The sequence below is a fragment of the Callithrix jacchus genome, chromosome 7 (assembly GCF_049354715.1).
Source record: "Callithrix jacchus isolate 240 chromosome 7, calJac240_pri, whole genome shotgun sequence".
Classification (NCBI taxonomy): domain Eukaryota; kingdom Metazoa; phylum Chordata; class Mammalia; order Primates; family Cebidae; genus Callithrix; species Callithrix jacchus.
In genome coordinates this window covers 63,208,829-63,235,162 of record NC_133508.1, presented here as the reverse complement: position 1 = coordinate 63,235,162, position 26,334 = coordinate 63,208,829, and the positions used below count along the sequence as shown (strand labels likewise).

The 26,334-nt window shown below is 48.2% G+C and overlaps 1 protein-coding gene and 1 pseudogene across 6 annotated transcripts in view; one reads left to right on the top strand and one right to left on the bottom strand.

The window, feature by feature from the left end:
* The first annotated feature begins 5,372 nt into the window (after nt 1-5,372).
* Nucleotides 5,373-5,484, top strand: LOC118143452 (U8 small nucleolar RNA; annotated as a pseudogene).
* Nucleotides 5,485-12,186: 6,702 nt separating this feature from the next.
* The window catches only part of RPS6KA1 (ribosomal protein S6 kinase A1), a 44,504-nt gene continuing 30,356 nt past the window's right edge, over nt 12,187-26,334 (bottom strand). For 4 of the 6 annotated variants that reach the window (XM_035308267.3, XM_078330828.1, XM_035308268.3 and 1 more), the window contains 8 exons: nt 25,260-25,385; nt 24,973-25,062; nt 24,443-24,601; nt 15,555-15,716; nt 15,245-15,321; nt 14,894-15,011; nt 13,846-13,983; nt 12,187-13,131 (listed from right to left, as the gene is read on the bottom strand). In XM_035308267.3, the coding sequence (XP_035164158.1) occupies nt 13,009-13,131; nt 13,846-13,983; nt 14,894-15,011; nt 15,245-15,321; nt 15,555-15,716; nt 24,443-24,601; nt 24,973-25,062; nt 25,260-25,385 (993 nt within the window). In that variant the 3' untranslated portion in view covers nt 12,187-13,008. The remainder of the gene's footprint in view (nt 13,132-13,845; nt 13,984-14,893; nt 15,012-15,244; nt 15,322-15,554; nt 15,717-24,442; nt 24,602-24,972; nt 25,063-25,259; nt 25,386-26,334) is intronic. The other 2 variants (XM_078330827.1, XM_054258980.2) reach the window with 1 other exon arrangement.

Below are 26,334 nucleotides of genomic sequence, written 5' to 3'. Positions count from 1 at the left end.
CGCTACAGCCTTGACTTCCCTGGCCCCAGGGATCCTCCTACCTCAGCTTCCCAAATAACTGGGACCATAGGCACATGCCATCATGCCCGGCTAATTTTTTTGTATTTTTGGAATGGAGGGGGTTTCACCATGTTGTCCAGGCTGGTCTCAAACTCCTGGGCTCAAGCAATGCACCCGCCTCGGCCTCCCAAAGTGTTGGGGTTATAGGTGTGAGCTACCATGCCCAGCCTGGAACATAGTCTACTGAATGAACTACTGCACAGTGCTGGGGCAGGACTGCTATTCTATATGCTTGAAAAGTAAAAGTGTTAGTTATCTGCTCCCCTAGAGAAAATATTTCTTAACATTTAGGAGATCTTGAATCCCTTTGAGAATCTGATGAAAATCCTGTACCCTCTCCTCCCAGGAAGATATACATATACAGGTCATTTTCCATATTTCCTCATGCCTGGGATGCCATGGACCCTAAATTAACATCCCTTGGCTCTGGAGCATCTCACTTAGGGCTGAAGGTTCTATCAAGCATTCTTGCAATTCAGCCACCATTTGTTCTGTATCTGATTTCCGCCCGAGCCTTTATTCTCATTATTTCTTTTTATCTCCTTCATAACTCTCGGATGATGGTCTGCAGATGAGGGAAACAAGACTTAGGCCAAGTGACTTGCCCAAGATCACACAGTTAGTGATGGCTGCTGTTGAGATTTGACCTCGTTTGTGCTTTCTGTTTCCAACCCTGCATTCACAGAAGCCCACAAAGGACCCAAATCTCCCTAATGCCTGTGGGAATGGCTTTGCCCAAGTCCAGGTCTGGTAAGAAGATTCTGCAACCGATGAGTGACCCCAGCCCATCCTAAGTGCAGGCCTCATGCCCAGCTTAGACATGCGTCATCCACCCCTTGATTTCTCAACTCAGCCCACAGCAGGGGATGGGGGTGGGGGTGGAGCTGAAGAAGGAAGGAGAAACAGAGGAAATTATAAAAAGAAGTCTCAAACTGAGTCATAAACATGAGTTATAACTCAGAGAGAGGTTCTGGAAAGAAAGAAAAGGTTATCATGAAAGGGTTCCCTCTTTTCTTGGGGCAAGAATGCTTAAATGAGCTGACCTGTCCAAGTTCTGGATGTGATTCCTTCTACTTAAAACAGCAGGAAGGCCAGGTGCATTGGCTCAGAACTGTAATCACAGCACTTTGGGTGGCTGAGGCAGGAGGATCACTTGAGCCTAGAAGTTCAAGACCAGTCCAGGCAACATGGGGCGAGAACCCATCTCTATGAAAAATAAAATAAGCCAGGCATGTTGCCCCATGCCTGTGGTCTCAGCTACTAAGGAGGCTGAAGCAGGAGGATTGCTTGAGCCTGGGAGGTCTAGGTTACAGTGATCCATGTTCATACCACTGCACTCCAGCCTGGGTAACAAGACAGAGTAAAACCCTGTCTCTAAAATGTAAATAAATAAATAATATGAGTAAATCAAGGTAGAGAGATTAAATGGCTTTCCCAAGGTACACAAGCAAGTGGTCAAAGTTGGATTGTAAGCCAGGGCTGTTTGTCTTTGAAGGAAAAAGTTGGCCGGGTGTGGTGGCTCATGCCTGTAATCCCAGCACTTTGGGAGGCCAAGGCAGGCAGATCACCTGAGGTCAGGAGATCGAGACCAGCCTGATCAACAGGAAGAAACCTTGTCTCTACTAAAAGTACAAAAAAATTAGCCAGGTTTGGTGGCTCATACCTGTAATCCCAGCTACTTGGGAGGCTGAGGCAGGAGAATTGCTTGAACCTGGGAGGCAGAGGTTGTGGTGAGCTGAGATTGCGCCATTGCACTCCAGCCTGGGCAACGAGAGCAAAACTCCGTCTCAGCAAAACAAAACAAAACAAAAAAGAAAAGAAAGACAGAGAAACGTTAAATAATAAAACCAGGACAGCCTAACCCCAGGTCTGCACTTAACCACACTACTCTAGCCTGCTTCCTGTGTCCTAGTGCTGTTTGCTTATAACTGAGCAGCTCCATACACACTTCACATGCTCTCCCTTTAATTTTTATTTTATTTTTTTTTATTTTGAGGCAGAGTCTTGCTCTGTCCCCCAGGCTGGAGTGTAGTGGTGCAATCTCGGCTTACTGCAGCCTCTGCCTCTCAAGTTCAAGCAATTCTTGTGTCTCAGACTCCCAAGTGTCTGGGACTACAGGCATTTGCCACCATGCCTAGCTAATTTTTTTTTTTGTATGTATATTGTTAGTAGAGACGGGGTTTTGCCATGTTGGCCAGGCTGGTCTCGAACTCCTGGCCTCAAACCATCTGCCAGCCTTGGCCTCCCGAAGTGCTGGGATTACAGGCATGAGCCACCTTATCCGGTCAACACCCTCTCCTTTATTTATTTACTTATTTATTTTTTTGAGACAGAGTTTTGCTTTTGTTACCCAGGCTGGAGTGCAATGGCACGATCTCGGCTCACCGCAACCTCCGCCTCCTGGGTTCAGGCAATTCTCCTGCCTCAGCCTCCTGAATAGCTGGGATTACAGGCACGCGCCACCATGCCCAACTAATTTTTTGTATTTTTAGTAGAGGCAGGGTTTCACCATGTTGACCTGGATGGTCTCGATCTCTTGACCTCATGATCCACCCGCCTCGGCCTCCCAAAGTGCTGGGATTACAGGCTTGGGCCACCGCGCCCAGCCACCCTCTCCTTTAATGCTCACTATTGCTCTGTTTGACAGTTGAAATGTCAGAACAGTGAAGGGACTTGCCCAAGGTCACACAGCAGGTCAGCATTAGGGCTGGGGAGTGATCGAAGGTCTCTCTAACTCTGCCGGTTCCCATTACCCACTGCTACCTTCATAGATGGTTGAGTAGGAGTTGAGGTGGGAGGGAAATGGTGGGAGCTACTGCAAAGGCCCTGGGGGATGATGGCCCATGAGGGCCTCCTGATTACTTCTCTGGATCTTTCCCTCTCCTTGGCATAGCCTTAGTACCACTCCTTTGCCTGCCACCTCCAGCTGCCTCCACTGGGGGTGGGGTGCTCATTTAGATCTCTCTCCTGCTACTGTTGAGTCATTTCTCCCTTGGGTCCCCAGGAGTTAGTGGGAACCCCCACAAGAAGTGGAAGCTACTCAGAAGACCTCAGTTCAAAGTGGAGGAACTTTCCAACTGTGTGGGGGACTGCCCTGTGATGTGGTGGATTCTCCATCACTGGTGGTGGTCGAACAGAAAGTGGAAACCATCTGTGGGAGATTCCTATAGTGGGCGGAGGCCTTTAGAGCCCTTCTGACTGAGATTTTATGAGTCACAGTGGGAAGAAATTGAGCCTGTGCACCAGGGTTGGTTGAATAGTAGGACACACATGAGCTTAGAGCCAGATAGGCCTGGGTTCAAAACCTGGCTGAGCCACTTCCTTACTTGGTGACTATGGGCAAGTTTCCTCCCTTAGCCTCAGTTTCCTTATCATAAAATGGAGGCTGGGCACAGTGGCTCAGCCTGTAATCCCAGCACTTTTGGGCTGAGGCGTGCGGAGCACGAGGTCAGGAGTTCAAGAGTAGCTTGGTCAATATGGTGAAACCCTATCTCTACTGAAAATACAAAAATTAGCCTGGCGTGGTAGTGCATGCCTGTAGTCTTAGCTACTCAGGAGGCTGAGGCAGGAGAATCGCTTGAACCCAGGAGTTGGAGGTTGCCGTGAGCCGAGATCGTGCCACTGCACTCCAGCCTGGCATTGTAGTAGCTCCCTCATTAGCTTGCTTCAAGTATTAGGGATGATGTGTATACTCTGCCTGGTTAAAGAAGGAACTCAAGACATTGTGCCCACCATGGCCATTAAACAAACGACCAGTCATGGATTGGCGTGTTCTTGGTGGCCTTTCATTACAGGGCAAGTGAGTGAATGAAATCTATGTGTTAACTGAGGTGCTAACTGGTTGACTTATTTAACATATATAGGAAACCAGCCTTTTCTCTGTGAGGGCCTGTTTCTGAAATAATCATGGAAAACATGATATATAAGTGGGTAAAATGCAAAAAATGCTCAGGGATTTTGATGTCTGCCCCAACAACTGAGAATCTGAATCTCTGGCCCAAAGGGGATATGTGAGATCATCTAAACAGTCCCCTGTGGGAAGAGGAATCTCCTCTAAGACCTCAACATATCATTAATTCTCTGCGTGTGCAGCCCAGGTAATGGGAACTCTCTACCTTCTGAGAATGTCTGTAGGAAACTCCCCAAATTCCCCCTTCTTGTTTTCTACGGCTTGCCAGCTGGGAAATAAAACTTTCCAACAAATATATCCTCTAATTGAGACCAGACCCCAATGTTATGGGAACTTCATGACCCCCTGGCTGGCTGAGGGGAAGGGTGGTCCTCAGACAGAGCCATGGAACATGTGAGTAGGTCTTGGGCATTTTCAGAAGCAGAGAGGCTGGACAGCACACTGGTGAAGTGTGAGTTTCAGAAACACAGTGATCTCCATTTGAGTCCTGCTCTGCCTCTTAGCTGGGTCCTCTGGCAAGTCTTTAATTTCCAATTCTCAATTTTCTTGTATATGAAATGATTACATCTCCCTTATAATGAGAATGAAATGAAATAAAGCAAGGAAAGCACTTGGTGCCCAGCACTCCTGCATGAGCATTTGCTGAATAGATGGGAGCCACTATTTTATGGGAGGGGACATTCTGCAGGCTGAATGTCAGGGCTTCTTATCTGGGCGTTAGAGGCCAGAGTGGCTAGCCTGGGCAACATAGCAAGACCTTGTTTCTACAAAATAAAATAACTTAGCTGGATATGGTGGCGCATGCCTCTAGTCCCAGCTTGTTAGGCTGAGGTGGGAGGATCACCTGAGCCCATGCAGCAGAGGTGGCAGCAAGCTTGGGTGACAGAGTGAGAGTCTCAAAAAAAAAGGAAGAGTGACTCTGGAACCTGGGTACACGAGGACTGATCATTTGTTTTCCCAAGCTGAGTTATTGCTATTAGTGGTATTTTTTCTTATTTAAAATATATTTCCTGGGAACATAGATTCAAGTTGCCTGAATGTACACCACTTTCATTAGTGGGTTTAAAAGCTTTTTAACTTTTTTTTGAGACAGTCTCCCTCTGTCTCCAGGCTGGAGTGCAGTGGCGTGATCTTGGCTCACTGCAACCTCCACCTCTCGGGTTCAAGCAATTCCTTTGCCTCAGCCTCCCAAACAGCTAGGACTACAGACATGCACCACCATACCTGGCTAATTTTTTTGTATTTTAGTAGAGATGGGGTTTCGCCATGTTGGCCTCCATCTCCTGACCTCGTGACCCACCCGCCTTGGCCTCCCAAAGTGCTGTGATTACAGGTGTGAGCCACCGCTCCAGGCCAAAAACTTTTTTACTTTTAGTTTTCTTTAATTAGAAACAGGGTCTTATCAGCTGGTGGGATAATCCTTACCTGTTCCTCCTTTGGAGGGCAGATAGAACATGATGATTAGAGATGCATGAAATGTTTAAATTTATCTATATTAATAATAATTTTTTAAAAAAGAAACAGCCTCTTGGGTCTTACTATGTTGACAAACTCCTGGCCTCAAATGATCCTCCTGCTTTGGCCTCCCAAAGTGCTGGGATTATAGGCATGATCCACCATGCCCAACCTATCAGTGGGTTTTGTCCAGGCAGTCAGTACTCAGAGAGGAAAGTGCCTATTGGAGGTGCTGGTAGCTGGGAACTGCATTTCTGGAGTCTGGTGAGTTCTTGGGGGGTTGTCCAGACCTTGTGAAAACTATAATAAGCTTAACTGCAAAGATTTTTACCTTCCTGAACATATTCATATTCACACACCCATTTGATCTTCAAGTGATGCTGTGAGGTGGCCAGGCATTAACCCCATTTAGCAAGTGGGGAAACTGAAGCCCAGAGAGGTGAAGTACTTGGGTTTTGGGGTTTAGCTGCTGAGAAACCTATGGATTCCCACCCCACCCACCCATCCACTATCATTTTCTGATTATTTTATTTTATTTATTTATTTTTTTCCTGGACTGCTCAGCAGGAAATTTTTATTATTTTATTTTTTTTAAAGACAGGGTTTCACCATGTTGGTCAGGCTGGTCTTGAACTCCCGACCTCAGGTGATCCGCCCACCTTGGCCTCCAAAATGCTTGGATTACAGGCATGAGCCACCAGTCCTGCCATTTTATTTTAACTTTTTAGATAGAGTCTGGCTCTGTTGCCAAGGCTGGAGTGCAGTGAGTGGCGTGATCTCAGCTTACTGCAACCTCCACCTCCGAGGTTCAAGCGATTCTCCTGCTTCAGCCTCCTGAGTAGCTAGGATTACAGGTGTGTGCCACTACACCCAGCTAATTTTTGCGTTTTTAGTAGAGATGGGGTTTTACCATATTGGTCAGGCTGGTCTCGAACTCCTGACCTCATGATCCCACGCCTCAGCCTTCCAAAGTGCTGGGATTACAGGTGTGAGCCACCTCACCCAGCATTTCCTGGTTCTTGAATCTTCCCTCTGGTGCCTGGGGCAAGACACTAACTGCTCAGTATCTCAGAGCACCAGCTTCCCTTCCTCCTCAGATGCCTTTCCAGGCCTCAACTCTATGCTTCCTCTAGAACCATCAAGTCTGCTCCTACATTCTTGTTCACTCACCCATTCAACAAATGCTAGCTGAGGACCAAAAAACTGTGTGCCAGGTGCACAGGATATGGAATGAACAAAGCACTGCCCACACCCTCAGGTTCACACACCAGTGGGGAGAAGACACATTATCAGCTGTTTCCAAAACCATGTAGTGTACACAGAAATGGAGCCTGAAAGGTGATCTGGGGATCTCCAAAGAAGGTCACCAAACAGTTTGGGTGTCCTAGTTGGTTCCCTGGAGGTGTCATTTGAGTTATCCTGAAGGATGAGAAATTAGCAAGGCACATGTAGCAGCAGAATCCAGTGGAGGCAGGAGCACGGCAGGTTTAGGTCTCATGAGCAGTTGGGGAACAAATTACAGAGCTGACACTGGGGTTCTGGTGGGGGCCAGATCACACAGGACACTGAATTCAAGCAAGGATGCCTCAGCTCTATCTTGTAGACAGTGAGGAGTCACTTCAGAGCAGATGCTGGGTCAGATTTGTGTTTCTAAATGGAGGATGTTGGGACACAAAAGTCTAGAGAGATTTAGTAAGCTACTGGAAGAACAAAATGAGAAAGGCGGCCGGGAACAGTGGCTCACGCCTGTAATCCCAGCACTTTGGGAGGCTGAGGTGGGCAGATCACCTGAGGTCAGGAGTTCAAGACCAGCCTGACCAATACTGTGAAACCCCATCTCTATTAAAAATACAAAGTTAGCCAGGCATGGTGGTGCGTGCCTGTAATCCCAGCTACTCGGTAGGCTGAGGCAGGAGAATCACTTGATCCGGGAGGCAGAGGTTGCGGTGAGCCAAGATGGTGCCATTGCACCTTAGCCTGGGCGAAAAGAGAAATTCCACCTCAAAAAAAAAAAAAAAAAAAAAGAGAGAGAGAGAGAGAAGAGAAGGGCAGGGAGGATGGAGAGGAGGGGATGGATCCCCCAGATAGTCAGGAAACAGAATTGATGGTGCTGGGATGCAGACTGGATGTGGGAAGTAGGGGGAAGGAGGCAGTGTGCTCAGGATGCCAGCTGGGTGATGGGGTCCAGAGGGACAACCCTGGGAGATGGGCGTGACAGGAAATGTTGTTTCCACAGATGGGGAAACCAAGTCTCCAAGAAGTGAAACACACAGGACATGGATGGGGGCTAAGTACCACATTAAGTGTCACTGGGTGTACAGGAGGGTTTCTGAGCCCATGGGGCCCCAACACCACCCTCCTTGCTCCTGTGGGGAGGCTGCCAGGTTTAGAATCTGCACACTTAGACCAGCTCCAAAACTGAGCTGCTGTTATCAGAATCTCCTTCCATCATAACAGGACTTATTCACCTCTAAGGCCCTGGCTTTCTTACCTGTAAAGTGAAGAGGCTGAGAAGTATTGGAAGTCAAGGTCTGTTCATAAGGCTTGGAATCTTGCCAGACTGGGGTTCCTCTGGCTGTCATCCCCAAGTCTTCCTTGCTGGTGTTCTAGGGCTTAGCACAGGGATCCCCCCACCTCATCTTCACTCAGTCCCTGGAACAGCACATCTCAAACTTGAATATGCACAGAAATCACATGTAGATCTTGTTATAACATAGAGTCCTATTAATCAGGTTTGGAGGCAGGGCTGAGACTCAGCACTTCTACTCGGCTCCCAGATGATGCTGATCCTGCTGGTCTGTGGACCACACTCTGAGAAGCCCAGTCTCTTGGCTTTGCAAACTTTCTCCGGGCTAATGACTCCCAAACTTATATTTCCAGTCCAGATCTCTCCAACTTCTTTTTTTTTTTTTTTCTTTTTTTGAGATGGAGTTTTGCTCTTGTTGCCTGGGCTGGAATGCAATGGTGTGATCTCGGCTCACCGCAACCTCTGCCTCCTGGGTTCAAGCAATTCTCCTGCCTCAGCCTCTTGAGTAGCTGGGATTACAGGCATGCATCACCATGCCCGGCTAATTTTGTATTTTTAGTAGAGATGGTGTTTCTCCATGTTGGTCAGGCTGGTCTTGAACTCCCAACCTCAGGTGATCTGCCCACCTCAGCCTTCCAAACTGTTGGGATTACAGGCATGAACCACCACGCCCAGTCTAGAACTCCAATTTCTAGTTACAACTCTTATTTGACATCTCCATTTGGATATTTAAAGGTTACCTTCCAGAGAGCTTCCAAAGTAGCTCTTTCCTCAAACCTACTCCTCTCCAATGCTTCCTCCAAAACTCTTTCCCCCAAAATCTAGAAGATGTCTTTCAATCTCCTTTCACTTATCCTCTGCATGCAAACTGCCAGCAAGTGCTATCTACTTTACCTCCAAAGCATATCCTGACCCCGTCCACTGCATGGAGTAGAGATGACCCCCACTCCACCACCCTATCCAAGCCACATCTCTTGCCTGTGCTGCTATAGTAGCCACCAACTTGGTCATCCTGCTTCCCTCCTGCCTCCCCTCCCGGCCCAAATACTCTACAGAGCAGTCAGAGAAATCTTATTTTTTGAGACAGTCTCATTCTGTCACCCAGGCTGAAGTGCAGTGGCATGATCACCACTCAGAGGCAACCTCTGCCTCCCAGGTTCAAGCAATTCTCCTGCCTCAGCCTTGTGAGTTGCTGGGACTACAGGTGTGCACCACCATACCCAGCTAATTTTTGTATTTTTAGTAGAGACAGAGTTTCACCATGCTGGCCAGGCTGGTCTTGAACTCCTGACCTCAAGTGATCTGCTTGCTTTGGCCTCCCAAAGTGCTGGGATTAATTAAACTCTTTTTTTTTTTTTCTAGGATGTTGAAAAGTAAAAAAAGGAGAGAAGGAGAGGAAGAAAGAGGAAGAAAAAGAGGGAGAGAGAACAGGAATATTGCTTCATTCTAAAAATGGGTATTAATAATGGCCAATCAATATTTTGTGTATTTAAAATGGAGAACTCTATAAATATTTATTGAGTTTACTTGTTCTGGATCTGAATTGAAGTCCTGGATATCTTTATTAATTTTCTGTCTCGTTGAGTCTAAATCTCGTTATGGGTCTTATGTATCTGGGTATTAAGATCTCTTATTGTTGCATTGATCCTTTTACCACTGTGTCTTTGTTGCTTTGAAATCTATTTTATCAAATGTGAGAATTGCAACTCCTGCTTTTTATTTATTTATTTTTGCTCTCCATTTGGTTGGTAAATTTTTCTCCAACCCTTTGAGTCTTTGTGTATCTTTGGATATACCGTTAGGTTTTGGCTGTATCTTTTGACTGGGGGATTTAGTTGATTTAAATTTAGGGTTACTGCCATTTGATGTTAACTGGCTATTTTATCCATTCGTTGATGTAACTTCTTTATGTTGATGCTCTTTCCTTTTTGGTATATTTTTAGAAAGGCTCATACTGGTTGTTCCTTTCTATGTATAATGCTTCTTTCAGAAGTTCTTGTAAAGCAGGCCTGGTGGTAATAAAATCTCTGAGTACTTGCTTTTTCATAAAAGACTTTATTTTTCCTTCAATTGTGAAGCTTAGTTTGGCAGGATATGAGATTCTAGGCTGAAAGTTCTGTTCTTTAAGTATGTTGAATATTGGCCCCCACTCTCTTCTGGCTTGTAGGGTTTCCGCTGAGAGATCTGCTGTAAGTCTAATAGGCTTCCCTTTATGTGTAACCTGGCCTTTCTCTCTGGCTGCCCTTAGTATTTTCTCCTTTGTTTCGATCCTGGTGAATCTAACAATTATGTGCCTTGGGGTTGGTCTTCTTGAGGAATATCTTTGTGGTGTTCTCTGTATTACCTGGGGTTGAATAGTGTCCTGCTTTGCTAGATTGGGAAAATTTTCCTGGATAATATCCTCAAAAGTATTTTCCAGCTTGGATTCATTCTCTCCATCACATTCAGGTACACCAATCAAGCGTATATTAGGTCTTTTCACATAGTCCCATATTTCTTGGAGACTTTGCTCATTCCTTTTCATACTTTTTTCTCTATTCTTGTCTTGTCGTTTTATTTCATTAAGTTGGTCTTCGACCTCTGATATCCTTTCTTCTGCTTGATCCATTCTGCTATTTAAACTTGTGCATATTTCACTAAGTTCTCATGTTGTATTTTTCAACTCCGTTAGTTCATTTATATTCCTCTCTATATTGTCTATTCTTTTCAGCATTTTGTCAAACCTTTTTTCAGAGTTCTTAGTTTCTTTACATTGGGTTAGAACAAGTTCTTTTAATTCCCAGAAGTTTCTTATCATCCACCTTCTGAAGCCTACTTCAGATAATGGAACACAGTCCTTTTCCATCACGGCTTGTTCCGTTGCTGATGAGGAACTGCAATCCCCTGTAGAGGGAGAGGGGTTCTGATTTTGGGTATGCTCGGCCTTCTTAGGCTGGTTTTTTCCCTTTATTATAAATTTATCCATCTGTCATCTTTACAATTACCGCCTTTCTAATTAGGTTTCTGAGTCGATGTCCAATTTATTGATTCCCAGTGCTGGGATTCAAGCAACCCACTGCGCCGGCCAAAATAGCAGCGATAAGACTGATGGTGCTCTTCTGCCCGGGAATCTCTGGTCTGGCTTCCTTCTTGAGTCCGCAACAAGCGGCTCTGCCTTCCCGGAACTCCAAACACCGGTCAGTAAGGGAACCAGTCCCGTTTACTCTGCATGAAGAGCTGCCACGCCAAGGCGCCAGCAAAACTGCTGTGCCGGCCACAAGAGTCGCGCTGGCGACCCGTGGGGCTCCTCCACTAGAAATCTGCTGGTCTGTGAGCGACGAAAATTCGTCTGAAAGTGTGGCATCCTCTCGGTCTCTGAGCTTTCACTGGGAGCTACAATCCTGAGCTGTTAGTGATCAGCCATCTTGGATCTCTCTCCAATTAAACTCTTTTAGGAGCTTGCACCTCACTTAGAATTAAATGGATGTCTAATCCTGGCCTACAATGCCTAGCACAACTGGCCTCTGCTTCCTTTCCAGCTGCGTCTTGGGCAAACGCCTGGCTCTGGGGTCACAGCTATATCAACCACTCATCCCAGGCTCACCCAGCCCGTTTCCCCTCACGGCCTTTGTCCTGACTGCCCTCTGCCTTCCGGTTTTGGCTGACCCCTTCTCACCATTCAGATCTCAGCTTCTAGGTTACCTTCCCAGAAAGGCCTTCCCTGACCACCCAGGCTCTCACCCCAGTTTAATTCTGCATGTGTCTTATCAGTAGTTGACCTTGGCTTGTTAAGTGTCCATCTCCCCTACTGGGAGGTAAGGCCCATGGAAACAATGAGCTTGTTTTTTACCTGATTCATCAGCAGCCAGAACAGGGCCAGAATAGGTACTCAGAAAATACTGCATGAGCAAATGTCATTCCCCAATTTGAGCCTGTTTCCTCATCCATAAAACAGGGATAACAGAACATCTACCTCACAGGGCTAAGATTAAACGAGATATTCATGTGAGCCCCAGGCACAGTGCCTGGCACTCGGTCACCTGTGGTTAATAATACTGTTATCAATACCCTAATGGAATCCCCCGGCAGGAACTCGTGGGCAGGGCCAGCGGGATTCCCACACACTCCCCAGACGACCTGGTTCCAAGCAGCTGGGCTAATTGGCCCTGGCCCATTTTCTGTCACTGACAATGTCCTCGACATCTGATAGCAGAGAGAGGGTAAATTCAGGGATGAAGAGTGGAGGAGAGCATGCTTCAACTCAAAAGTTTATTAGAAAGGCCATGGACAGATGAACCCTGAGTAACCAGCTGAGGAAGAAATGAAAAAAGCCCCGCCCCTCATGGCCTGCCCACTGGCCTCCTGTGAACTCTGTCCCCTTGCCAACCCTGAAAGAAGTCAGCCAAAAAGTGCTTTCCACATCCTCTCTCTGGGGCTGCCCAGCGTGACCGCAGGGGGTCCACTGGCAGGGCCGAGGTGGATGCTGGTGCCTGAAGCTGGAAGCCAGCAGGGCGTGAGTCCCCTCCTGTAGTAGGAAGTAGTTCTAGAACCCCCAGCAGAACAGAACGGAAAAGGAGCTGATTGGGGATCGAATGAGTTCTGCTAAACAGCCAGAGGCTCTGAGAGAGGTGACACTGGACTGCCTTGGAAGTGTGTGCAGATGGCTACAGATGGCCAATCGTGGGGGTCCCCAGGGTGGGATCCCAAAACTGCTTTAAAGAGTCTCAGAGAACCCCAGTGTGACTCAGTTCCCCTCCTGGGGCTGCACTGGCTGTTCCTGCTCCCAGAAAGGCAAATGGATCTTGTAAAAATCCATGGTGGTTGATGCAATTTTTTCCATAAAAAAAGAGTTTGTACAGTGAATCTTTCCACCAGCAGAGCCTGAGCCGAGAAGAGTCCGTCCTGGGGAAGGAGAAGGCACTTCTCACACCCTCACTAGGGGTGGTCTGGGCTGGCAGCTTCCCCGGCCCCTCGGGTTCCAGCTCCCTCTGGCCCTGTGACTCCAGCCTGCTCCCTCTGGGAAGCATGCTGCCTCCATCAAGCTAGCACTGCCCTGCGGCCTGAATGCCTTGGTGCCTCACAGGGTGGTGGACGGCAACTTTCTCACTCGCCGCTGAGCCAGGATGGATGACTCGATGGGCTTCAGCTGGGGGGTGGGCTTGGAGCTGTTGAGTGCAGAGTATGTGGCTGCCATGGCTCCCTGAAAGAGAACAGTGGAAGGGGGAGGTCAGTTCACAATGGTGGGAGATGCAGCGGGGAGGGGATGCATGCCCCAAGGGTAGGCCAGCCCCTCTCAGTATTCCACAGCCCACTGTTTTTCTTTTTTTTTGAGATGGAGTCTCGGCTCTGTTGCCAGGCTGGAGTACTATGGCAAGATCTTGGCTCACTGCAACCTCCACCTCCCAGGTTCAAGTGATTCGCCTCCCTCTGCCTCCCAAGTAACTCGGATTACAGGTGTCCACCACCATGCCCAGCTAATTTTTGTATTTTTAGTAGAGACTGGGTTTCACCATGTTGACCAGGCTGGTCTCAAACTGCTGACTTCAAGTGTTCCGCCTGCCTTGGCCTCCCAAAGTGCTGGGATTATAGGAATGAGCCACTGTGCCTGGTCCCATAGCCCATTGTTAATCTAGCCTCAGTGGTCCTTTATGGTCATGGGTCCTGCCTCCCCCATCAGACAGGAGGGTTCAGAGGTCAGCAGCTGTGTCTTCCAGAGGACTGGGAGCTGTGAGTGTACTGTGACACTGGCAGTTAGACAGGCTCCCTTATGGCAGGGCTGTATCTTCCTCTCCTCATGGCATTTCACCTCATGGCATCCTTTCACCTCATGGCATTTTCTGGCTCTGCCCCAGTCCCTGATCATGCCACCTTAGGCTGACCTCCCAGATGCCCAGCAGCCCAAGGATGGCCATACCTTCACAAGCTGCAGGTCTTGATGGGACAGCTGGCTTTGGGGAAGCTTGTCTTTCTGGGTGACCCACGGATGCTGCAGAACCTGCTTGGCTGTGAGGCGCTGGTGGGGATCTACGTGTAGCATCTTGGACACCAGGTCCTGGGGACACAGTGGGCAAGGGGTTGGTGGGAGGGCTGCATGGGAGCAGGCCCCTGATGGGGCACAGGAAGACAACCATCTCCTGCTAGCTCCCGCCTGAACCCTTGCAGCAGCCCCTGTGATCCATTCTCCACTCTGCTCAGGGCTCCCGCACACAGCCAAGGTTCCTGTCTCCGGGCCTTTGCTGCTCTAGAACCTTCATCCTGGAACACCCTTCCATTTCTCCTTTACCTCCAAAAAGCCATGTGGGAAGGTAGGAAAATCCTCAGGTTTGGGCTTTGACAGACTCAGGTTCAAAACTTGCCTTTTGTACTCATCAATTGAGTGCCCTGGGCAAGTTGCTTCAACTCTCTGAGCCTCAGTTTCCCTGCTGAGAAACAGGAATAACCACACCCGCCTCACAGGTTGATGCCACACATAGAGGGCTCAACTCTGTCTGGAATACAGATTCCCAATAACCAAAAACTGTTGTTAATACTGGAAGCTCACAAGCCACCTCCTTGGAGGAGGCTCTGCTTAGTCTGCTCTGTGTCTCCATGGTCCACACCCCTGGCCAAGATGGTCCACCTATCTGGGCCGCCAGGCACTGCTGTTCCTTATGTGCCAACCTGTATCCCTCACTACACTGTTTCCACAAGGCCAGAGGCCGGGACTGTGGTTATGCAGCCCTCTGTGCCCTATAGGGCCCAGAATGAGAAGGGCCAGTGAATGATCACCAAGTTACCCTAACATGGTGCGGGGGTCATGGGGGTGGTCTGCCTGGGAATCTTCCACTTGGAGAAATACAGCAACAGGGATTTGTAGAACATCTACTTGGAGAAATGAGGCCGTTCACGAACAGCTGAAAAGCCCTGGGACGGGACCCTGCCTCCCTCCTCCAAATGAGGCCATGCAGGCCTTACAGACTCACCTTGGCTGTCTCTGAAACTGTGTTCCAGTTTCCCCCACTGAGGGTAAACTTCCCACTGCCGATGCGGGTTAGGATTTCCTCTGGTGTGTCACTGGGCCCGTTGGCAAATGGAGTGTATCTGCAGAAAAGCCCGCACAGTCTGGGTACAGACTCTGGCCTCCATCCTGGGGCTGGGGCTTGGTGGAAGACTGTGTCTCCCCACAGAAGGGGTGCTCCCAAGGTAGGACCATGTCTCTATTTCCAGACCATCCTGAGGCAGGGCTGGCTGAGCCTTTCCTATCAGACAAGCACCACCAGCCCAAATGCTAGGGCTGCAGGAGTGGGGAAGGGTCCAGGCCAAGGGGCACTCACCCCGCCAGCATGGTGTAGAGCAGAATGCCCAGGCTCCAGATGTCACAACCTTCATCGTAGCCCTGGCGCTTCAGCACCTGGCAACAGGGCAGGGCAGGTGGTCAGCCTGGGGGCAGCAGAAAGTTGCCACAGATGCTCCTGCTACTGCTCTCAAGGGCAGGACAAGGGTCTCAGCCACAGGCTAGATCTTCCCTTGCCAGCTGGGCCAAGGTCACAGAGACTGGAGCCCTGGCCAATGTGGGGCCTCTGGGAGAAGGCACAAGGCCTCCGGTTCCCCCTCTCTTATAGCTGAGGAGGCTGGGCCACTCACCTCGGGTGCCACGAAGTTGGCTGTGTAGCAAGGTGTCATGAGGAGCCCATTCTCAGCCCGCAGCTGTTTGGCAAAACCAAAGTCACAGATGCGCAGGCACTCAGGATTCCCGGACTCGTCCACGTACAGGATGTTGCTGGGCTTCAGGTCCCTGTGCACAACCTAGGGGCAGGGGGCTGGGATCAGTTCTCAGTGCAGGGAGGTGGCTAGTGTCCCAGGTCAGCTGCCAGGGATGAGAAAGTTACACAGATAGGGTGTGGAGAGATGGGAGCACAGACCTGGAATCCGAGAGAAGGGGAAAGGGCTGAAATGAGGGCCTTACTGCTGCTGCTACTGCCCACTTGAACTCTGTGTAGGTGTCCACAGGTAGCTCTAAGTCAACCTGTCCAAAGCTGAACTCCCAATTCTCCCAAAACTACTCATCACACAATCTTACCTCGTGGCAACTCCATCCTTCCTGTTACTTAGGTCAAAATCTAAAAAGTGTGTCATTCTTTTTTTTTTTTTTTTTTTTTTTGAGACAAGTCTCCCTCTGTCACCAAGGCTAGAGTGCAGGGGCAAGATCTCAGCTTTCTGTAGCCTCTGCCTCCCAGGATCAAATAAGTCTCTGCCTCAGCCTCCAGAGTAGCTGGGATTACAGGCACCCCCCACGATGCCTGGATAATTTTTTGTATTTTTAGTAGAGACAGGGTTTCTGACATTTTGGGCTGGATGATTAAAAAAAAAAAAAAAAAAAAAAGAGATGGGGTTTCACCATGTTGGCCAGTCTGGTTCCAAACTCCTGACCTGAAGTGATCCACCATCTTGGCCTCCCAAGTGTTGGGATTACAGGCATAAGCCACGGAACCCAGCCCTATTTTCCTAATCTTTATAATCTATGAATATACTGCTTTACATTGATCTGTAGCATTTGCCACCACTTAACATAATATTCAATTTGTTTATGGAATCTGCCCACTGGCATGTAAACTCCATGAGTGTTTTGCTCACTGCTGTATCCCAGCAGTTAAACTAGCTCCTAGTACATGGCAAGTATTTAATGAACACCTGTTGAATGAATGAATGAATGAATGAATGACACTTACTGCTGAGGCCATAAGCAAACAGCTTTCCTCTGGGCCCTGCTTGCTCATCTCTAACTTGAAGGGGATGAACCACTCCACATTTCATTCTTATCCTTCTCACACTCCGTAAGGTTGTTTTGTGTTTTTTTGAGACAGGGTCTCTGTTGCCCAGGCTGGAGTACAGTAGCATGATCATGGCTCACTGCACCCACAGCCTCCGGCTCAAGTGATCCTCCCACCTCAACCTCCCGAGTAGCTGGGACTAGAGGTGTGTGTCACCACACCTAGCTAATTTTTGAAACATTTTTTTGTAAAGACAGGGTCTCGCTTTGTTGCCCAGGCTAGTCTTGAACTCCTGGGCTCAAGTGATCCTTCTGTCTGGGCCTCCCAAAATGCTGGGATTATAGGTGTGAGTCACTGTGCCTGGCCTGTACAGTTCTATTCATAGTCAATCCTCTAACTATCAATTACCAATACCTCTCAGATCTCTAACCCTAGTCTAGAACTTACCTGAGTCTTGGCTCATAAATCCAGCTGCCTACCACTTGGCAATCACGGGATGTTCCACAGAGCCTCAAATTCAACACATCCCACACTAAACTCCTCATGTCCTTATCTTCCTATTCCTTCTCCCCTGAGCTAATGGAACCTCCCTGGGCATTGTCAAAAACCCTGTCAAAAAGGCTCCCTACCTGCAAGACAAAGTCCCAGCCAAAGTCCCTCGCCTAACATGGGAGGCACAGCCATCATCTGTTCCAGCCTCATTGTCCATTGCATCCCCTCAGGTGCCCAGAGCTCAGGGATCAGAGTCCAGGGGCTCCTTTGGTAACAACCATAACATATATCTGTGGAATGCCCATACCCAGTGCAGGGCCTAGCACAGAGCAAACGCTAAGTGAACTCTGTGCAGAGAATGAACAAATCACACCTCTGAAACACAGAGACACCTTGCAGGTTAGATTAGTAGAGTTTTGCAGGTCAGTTTTTTGTTTTTTCTTTTTTTTGAGATGGCGTCTTGCTCTGACCCGCCAGGTTGGAGTGCAGTCGCACAATCTTGGCTCACTGCAACCTCCAACTCCTGGGTTCAAGTGAGTCTCCTGCCTCAGCCTCCCGAGGGATTACATGCGTGCACTACCATGCCTGGCTAATTTTTTTTTTTTTTTGTATATTTAGTAGAGATGGGGTTTTCCCCATGCTAGCCAGGCTGGTCTTGTACTCCTGACCTCAAGTTATCCACCCACCTTGGCCTCCCAAAGTGCTGGAATTATAGGCATGAGCCACTGTGCCTGGCCACAGTTAGTTGGTTTTATTCAGATAGTCCTTTCACAGTCTCAATTGATCCCCAAGCCCTCCAGCAGCACCCGTGGAGCCTGTGAAGAGGGTAGACATGGCCCAGCACTCTGGGAGGCTGAGATAGGTGGATCACGTGAAGTCAGGAGTTCATGACCAGCCTGGCCAACATGGTAAAACCCCATCTCTACTAAAAAATACAAAAAATCAGCCGGGCATGGTGGTGGGTACCTGTAATCCCAGCTACTTAGGAGGCTGAGGCAGGAGAATCTCTTGAACCCGTTAGGCGGAGGTTGCAGTGAGCCGAGATCACGCCATTGCACTCCAGCCTGGGCAACAGAGTGAGACTCTATCTCAGAAAAAAGGAGCACAGTTCTAGGCTGGGTGCAGTGGCTCATGCCTGTAATCTCAGCAGTTTGGGAGGCTGAGGTGGGAGAATTGCTTGAGCCCAGGAGTTTGAGGCAACAGGGTGAGACCCTGTCTCTACAAAAAAAAAACTTAACAATTTGCCAGGTGTAGTGGCATGGCTGTAGTCCTATGTATGCAGGGTGGGGGTTATTGAGGAGGGAGGAGCAATTGAGCTTGGGAGGTCAAGGCTGCAGGGAGCCATGATCATGCCACTGTACTCCAGACTGGGTGACAGAGTGAGACACTGTCTCAAAAAAAAAAAAAAAAAAAAAAAGAGTTAATATGTAAAGTGCACAGAACCCCGCCTGGCCTGTGGAAAGTGGCATGTAGCATCAGCACCATTAGCGGCAGTGGCAGCAGCATCTTCAGCAGCAGCATGAAATGATTTGTATTTAGGCACCTGTGCCTGGCCAAAAAAGAAGTGAAGTTGTTCTAAGTGAATCATCTGGTTAAAGAGAGAAGTCCTCTCACTCCTGCACCATAAGATGAAAAGGACAGACAACCCGATTTTTAAAAATGGACAAAAGACCACACCTGTAATCCCAGCACTTTGGGAGGCCGAAGTGGGTGGATCACAAGGTCAAGAGATCAAGACCATCCTGGTCAACATGGTGAAACCACGTCTCTACTAAAAACACAAAAAATTAGCTGGACACGGTGGCGCATGCCTGTAATCCCAGCTACTCAGGAGGCTGAGGCAGGAGAATTGCCTGAACCCAGGAGGTGGAGGTTGCTGTGAGCCGAGATTACGCCATTGCACTCCAGCCTGGGTAACAAGAGCGAAACTCCATCTAAAAAAAAAAAAAGAAAAATGGACAAAAGACTTGAAGAGGCATTCATAAAAGAGACTGCTCAAATGGCAGTACACATATGAAGAAGTGCTCTTCATTAATCACCAGAAAAATGCAAATTAAAACTACAATGAGATACCACTCCACACCCACCAGAATAGCAATGATTGAAGAGATTAAAAATACCAACTGTTGGCAAGTACCAGAACTCTCACACACTTCTGTTGGGAGTATAAGTTAGTAAAACCGCTCTGGAAAACCGTTTGGCAATATCTGCTAAAGATGAACACAAACACTCTGACCCAGCAATTCCACTGCTAGGTATATAACCAACGTTGAAATGTACATATGTTCACCAAAAGATAGAATGTCACAGCAACATTATTTGTAATCGTCAAAAATCTGGTAACCATCCGGTGTCTATTAACAGAATCGTGGTCTGTAGAGTTTTACACAGCAATGAAAATGAATGAATAGCAGTCACAAAACAACATAGATGGATGTCAAAGACAACACTGAATGGCAGAAGCCAGAGAGAAAAGAGAATGTTTTTATGAAATTCAAAATGGGGCCAGGCACAGTGGCTCACGCCTGTAATCCCAGCACTTTGGGAGGCTGAGGTGGGTGGATCACTTGAGGTCAGGAGTTTGAGACCAGCCTGGCCAACATGGTGAAATCTTGTCTCTACTAAAAATGCAAAATATTAGCGGGGTGTGGTGGCGGGTGCCTATAATACTTGGGAGGCTGAGATGGGAGAATTGTTTGAACCTGGGAGGCGGAGGTTGCAGTGAGGTGAGACCAGCGCCACTGCACTCCAGCCTGGGCAAGAAGAGCAAAACCCCATCTCAAAAAAAAAAAAAAAAAAAGAAAAAGAAAAAGAAAAAATAAATTAACAAATGTGTAAAATGAACCTATTAGAATTTAGCTTAGGCTGGTTATTCTCGGGTGGGTGGGCTCTAGGAGAATTGAAAGGGCTCTGTTTATTGATCTGGGTACTGGTTACACAGTTATATTCACTTTTGAAAATTTGTTGACTTGTCGGTTATGATTTGTGTGCTTCTCGGTGTTTATGCAATGCTTCAATACAAAGACAATATTAAAACAAATAAGGGTCTGAATGGACCCTGCTCCCTGGTCATCCCCTTCCCATCTCAGCTCCTGTGGGATTCCCCATTTACAGACCACAGCTACTGCTGCTGACAAACCAACCCAGAGTAACCCCTCCAAATATCTCAACAAGAGCTTCCCATTCCTCATCATCTGCTCCGATATGAGCAAAGAGCCAGCAACTCTGCAGATACATACATTCCTAGCTTTGGGAAGGAGACCACTTCCTCCAAGAACATCCTCACCAAGTGGTTATCTATACTTGGAGCTTTGCACATCCCTAGTGGAAAGGGCTCACTGCTTCTGGAGAGTGCCTCTTCACCAAGTTCCTCTTTCCCTGAGCTTCAGGTGACCCACAGGTACACTGGCTTGCCTGTTTTCTAAACCTTCTTAAGTTTAATGAGTACTCAGTTAAGAACAAAACAGAAAAAGGAAACACATTTATTCTCTGACCTGACATGTTAAATATTAGTCTATTGCACTAGGATTTCAAAAACCAAAGCCACTTCAAACATGATGCACAGGGGATAACCAAATTGGAGCTTTGGGTTAAGAGGTAAAGTTCTTTTTCACAGAATTTCTCCTAAAAAATGAGACATAATCAGGCATTGCCACTTTGACAAAGGGTCCCATTGAAATACTCCACTCAGCCAAGATTCTGAAAGGATGAAACCATCAGATGAGAATCTTTTTTTTTTTTTTTTGAGATGGGCAACTCTGTTGCCCAGGCTGGAGTGTAATGGCATGGTCTTGGCTCACTGCAACTTCCGCCTCCAGGGTTCAAGTGATTCTCTGGCAGCCTCCTGAGTAGCTGGAATTACAGCATGCGCCACCACACCCGGCTAATTTTTACATTTTTAGTAGAGACAGGGTTTCACCATCTTGGCCAGGCTGGTCTTGAACTCCTGACCTTGTGATCTGCCTGCCTCAGCCTCCCAAAGTGCTGGGATCACAGGCTGAGCCACCACACCTGGCCTAGATAAGGATCTTTACAATAAGGAGATTGGACGGTTACCGCCTGCCATGACTAAAGGGAGGCAGCGTGCTACTGTGGGCTTGTGGATGTGGTGCACCGTGGAAGTATGTGAACCTCCATGGAGGGGATGATCTTGGCCTTCTTTTTTATTTTTATTTTTTATTTGAGACAGGGTTTTGCTCTGTCATCCAGGCTGGAGTGCACTGGTGTGATTTCAGGTCACTGCAACCTCTGCCTCCCAGATTCAAGTGATTCTTGTGCCTCAGCCATCGGAGTAGCTGGGATTACATGCACACGCCACCATGCCCAGTTAATTTTTGTATTTTTGGTAGAGATGGGGTTTCACCATATTGGCCAAACTGGTCTTGAACTCTTGGCCTCAAGTAATCTGCCCACCTTGGCTTCCCAAAGTACTGGGATTACAGGTATGAGCCGCCAGGCTTGGCCCAACCTTAGCCATCTGAACCTTATTCCCATCCCCCCCACAAAGCTAAAGCCAATAATTATGTTAGAGCAACTTGCAGTTTACAGGCAATATAGGCAATGGAGAAATAATGTAAATGATGCCAGGAGGCAGCCAATGGACAAATTCAGAATGTGAGACATTCCACAGAACTGATATTCAATAAGTCAGTGGCAGAAAAAAGGGAGGTCTAACTCTGGAGGTGACATGGGTGTACACATTTAACAAAAGTCATCAAAATGGACCCTTGAAATCTACTGTATGTGAATTTTCCTCCAGGTTTTTTTTTTTTTCGAGACAGAGCCTTGCTCTGTCGCCAGGTGCCAGGCTGGAGTGCAGTGGCACAATCTCAGCTCACTGCAATCTCCATCTCCTGGGTTCAAGCAATTCTCCTGCCTCAGCCTCCCGAGTAGCTGGGACTACAGGCATGTGCCACCACACCCAGCTAATTTTTGTATTTTTTAGTAGAGATGGGGTTTCGCCATGTTGGCCAGGATGGTCTCGATCTCTTGACTTCGTGATCCTCCCACTTTGGCTTCCCAAAATGCTGGGATTACAGGTGTGAGCCACTGTGCCCAGCCTTTCTTTTTTTTTAAAAAGTAAAATGGCTTACACCTGTAATCCTAGCACTGTGGGAGGCTGAGGTGGGCAATTGCTTGAGCTCAGGAGTTCAAGACAAGCCTGGGCAACATGGCAAACCCCATCTCTACAAAAAATACAAAATTTTTTGTATTTTTTTTTTGTATTTTGTGTGGTGGTGCATGCTTGTGGTCCCACCATTTGGGAGGCTGAAGTGGGAGGATCACTTGAGCCCAAGGTCGAGGCTGCAGTGAACCGTGATTGTGTCATTGCACTCCAGCCTGGGCAACAGAGTGAGACCCTGTCTCAAAAAAAGAGAGAGACTTATCCACTGAATGAAATGTGTGGACCTTGCAGATATTGTAATTTCAATAAATCAGTTAAAAAAGACGTTTTTGAAAGCACAACAGCGGGTGGGAGTGGTGGCTCATGCCTGTAATCCCAGCACTTTGGGAGGCCGAGGTGGGCAGATCACCTGTGGTCAGGAGTGTGAGACCAGCCTGGCCAACATGGCGAAAACCTTGTCTCTACTAAAAAATACAAAAAAATTTGTCAGGTATGGTGGTGGGTGCCTGTAATCCAGCTACTCAGGAGGCTGAGGCAGGAGAATCACCTGAATCCAGGAGGCAGAGGTTGCAGTGAGCAGAGATCATGTCACTGCACTCCAGCTTGGGCAACAAGAGCGAGACTCCATCTCAAAAAACAAAGAAAATATCATTCTCTGCCTGGCATTAAATATTTAAAAAAAAAAAGCTGGGCACAGTGGCTAATGCCTGTAATCCCAGCACTTTAGGAGGCTGAGGCAGGTGGATCACCTGAGGTCAGGAGTTTGAGACCAGCCTGACCAACATGGAGAAACCCTGTCTCTACTAAAAATACAAAATTAGCCTGGCGATGTGGCACATCCCTGTAGTCCCAGCTACTTGGGAGGCTGTGGCAGGAGAATCACTTGAACCCAGGAGGCGGAGGTTTCAGTGAGCCAAGATAGTAACATTGTACTCCGGCCTGGGCAACAAGAGCAAAACTCCATCTGAAAAAAAAAAAAAAAAAGACAGTAGGAGAACTGTGTCTATGGACTGGGTACAATGTGAAAACAAGTAACAACCTCATACACCAAGACCTGGACTCAGCCACGTGGACTCTGGAGCCTGCATTCTTAACCCCCACGCTGTCTGATCAGGAGTACCCTAAAACACCTCATACAGAGAGAAGCTAATGCTACCGTTTTAAGCTTGAATACACTGTAACGAACTTTCCTACCTCACTGGCATCTAGTGCTCACCGGCCTTGTGCAGTAATGAAGGCTGAACTCTGCCATTTGGACCTACACCTCTTCTGCAGTCCCTGCTACATTTCCAGCAGAATTCCCTCCAGCATGCATTTCCTCTGCCTTAGCAACTGAACCCATAGTCAAATTCACCTCCCTGAAGCCTTGCAGCTCCCCCACAGTGAACCTGATGCTTCCTAACTCAAAAGCCACTTCCCACCTAAATTCTTCAGTTTGAAATCCTTCCATTCTTCCCTGGCTATGTGACCTAGAGCAAATGACCTTTCATCTCTGACCTCCAGTCTTCTTACCTATGAAGTGGGGCCAATAATAGCATCTATCTCAGAGCTGTTGTGAAAATCAATTGAAATAATGTAAGGAAATTTTATCTTATTTATTTATTTATCTTTTAGACGGAATTTTGCTCTGTTGCCCACACTGGAGTGCAACGGCATGATCTCGGCTCACTGCAACATCCACCTCCCAGGTTCAAGCCATTCTCCTGCTTTAGCCTTCTGAGTAGCTGGGATTACAGGCGCCTGCCACCATGCCCAGCTAATTTTTTTATATTTTAGTAGAGATGGGCTTTTACCATGTTGGCCAGCCTGGTCTTGAACTCCTGACCTCAACCGCCTGCCTTGACCTCCCAAGGTGCTGGGATCACAGGTGTCAGCCACTGTGCCTGTGGAAACTTCATGTTACGCTAAATGTTTCCATGGTGACTGGCACACAGTAGACACTGAGTAACTTTCCATACCTTCCCTTTCACGATTTGGCCACATCTCTCCCTCCCTCCTTTGCACGAATCCACCCACACAGCCCTAGTCTCCCCTCAGTTTAGTTGGCTGGAGGCTGCCATTCCTGGGCCAGTATGTGGTTCATGTACTCTGCTGATGGTATAACCCTTGGCATTCCCCTACCACCTCCCCGAATCCAGACTCACCCCCTGTGAGTGCAGATACTCCACAGTTTTGCCGATGGTGTGCAGGACGAAGCTGGCTTCCCGCTCCGAGAAGAACTTCTGCCGCAGGATCTTGTCCAGCAGTTCCCCGCCCCGCATCAGCTCTGTCACCAGGTACACGTGTTTGCCATCATCATACACCTGCCAAAGACCTCACCATTAGGCTCTTCTCCCCAGTGTCATGCCTGGGCATCCTAGTCAGCAGCATCCGAGAGCAGGGAAGAATGACATGAGCCTTAGGCATGTGCTCTGCTGTGCACTTCAGTGGCCCTGCCCTCCCCGAAAAGAGGATGCTGACACTGGTCCCCTGATAGGCAAGAAGGTCTTCAGAAAATGCTTGAGTCTGAAGGAGGGCCCTTGGGGTATGGCCAGACTGCAGAGACCAAGGGTCCTCCTTCACCTTCACATGAGCACTGGAAGGAGGATGAGAAGTCAAAGGAATGGAAAACCTGAGACAAATCCTGGAGAGTTAAGTTCCTGGTCCCCACCCCAGTCTCAAGGACCCCACTCACATCTTTCAGAGTGATGATGTTGGGGTGCTGGCCGTACCGCAGAAGAATCTCAATCTCTTCTGAAGGATCCCGCTTGCTCTTGTCAATGACCTGAAGAAAGGGGCATGCACATGGCAGTGTCAGGGTGACAAGCTCCAGGGTCCTCCCCTGCTACAGAGGAGCAGGCCTGGAGGTCTCAGCCACACACCTTTCATCCATCTGCTGAGCTCAGGCACCACCCCTCCCCGCCAGATGGGGACCTGCCCCCAGCCCGGCAGCCTTGGCTGAGACATGTTCAGGAGGCCCACCTTGACAGCATACTCCATGTTGGTGGCCTTGTGGACACAGCGCTTGCACACAGAGTAGGAGCCCACACCGATTGTCTCCTTTACCACGTAGCCATCACTAAAAACCACGTTCTTCCCATGGAGTTGCTGTAGGAGACCAAAAATTGTGGCTGACCCCTGGCTCCAGAGTGCTAGGGGTCATCCCACAGCACCAAGGTCTTGGCTCAGTAGAGATGGCAACAGGAAAGAGCCAGGAGGCTTGGGGTGGAGTACTGGCAATGTGACTGCAGGTGAGAGCCTACCCCTCTCTGGGCCTCAGTTTTCTTTTTTTTTGAGATAGAGTCTTGTTCTTTTGCCAGGCTGGAGTGCAGTGGTGTAATCTTGGCTCACTGCAACCTCTGACTCCGGATTCAGGCAATTCCCCTGACTCAGCCTCCTGAGTAGCTGGGACTACAGGCGCGCACCACCACACCCAGCTAATTTTTTTATTTTAGTAGAGATGGGGTTTTACCATGGCCAGGATGGTCTTAATCTCCTGACCTTATGATCCACCCTCCTCTGCCTCCCAAGGTGCTGGGATTACAGGCTGAAGCCACCACGCCCGACCAGTTTTCTATTCTATATGATGGGCATACTCGCTGGCTCCCAGCCTGCCTGGACTGCAGCCTGTGGTCAGAGGGCAGTGTAGGGAGTGGGTAAGAGGGTCACAACATACATGGAGAGGTCTTTCGTTCTAAAAAGCCTGAGGAGGCCTGGAAGGGATGTAGGAGCCCTGAGCTGAGTTCCAGTTCTACTACTAACTATAGCTTTGAGTGAGTTGCCTCCCCTTTCTGGGTGTCACAGCTCATCTCAAGGTTCTGGGACATTAGCTATAACAATGCTCAATGGTGCTTAGTGTGTGCTGTGTTCCTGGTACTATTCTAAGCACTTTCATCAGGTGACTGCACGCCCCATGGATAGCCCTGGTTTGAGCCTGTAGTCCTTGCATCCAGTCTGATTTAGTATTTGTCCTGGATAAAGAAAGATGTCCCAGTTTGGAAAATAAATGACATAGTCACTTTAACTTTATTTTTAAATTTTATTTATTTATTTTTTG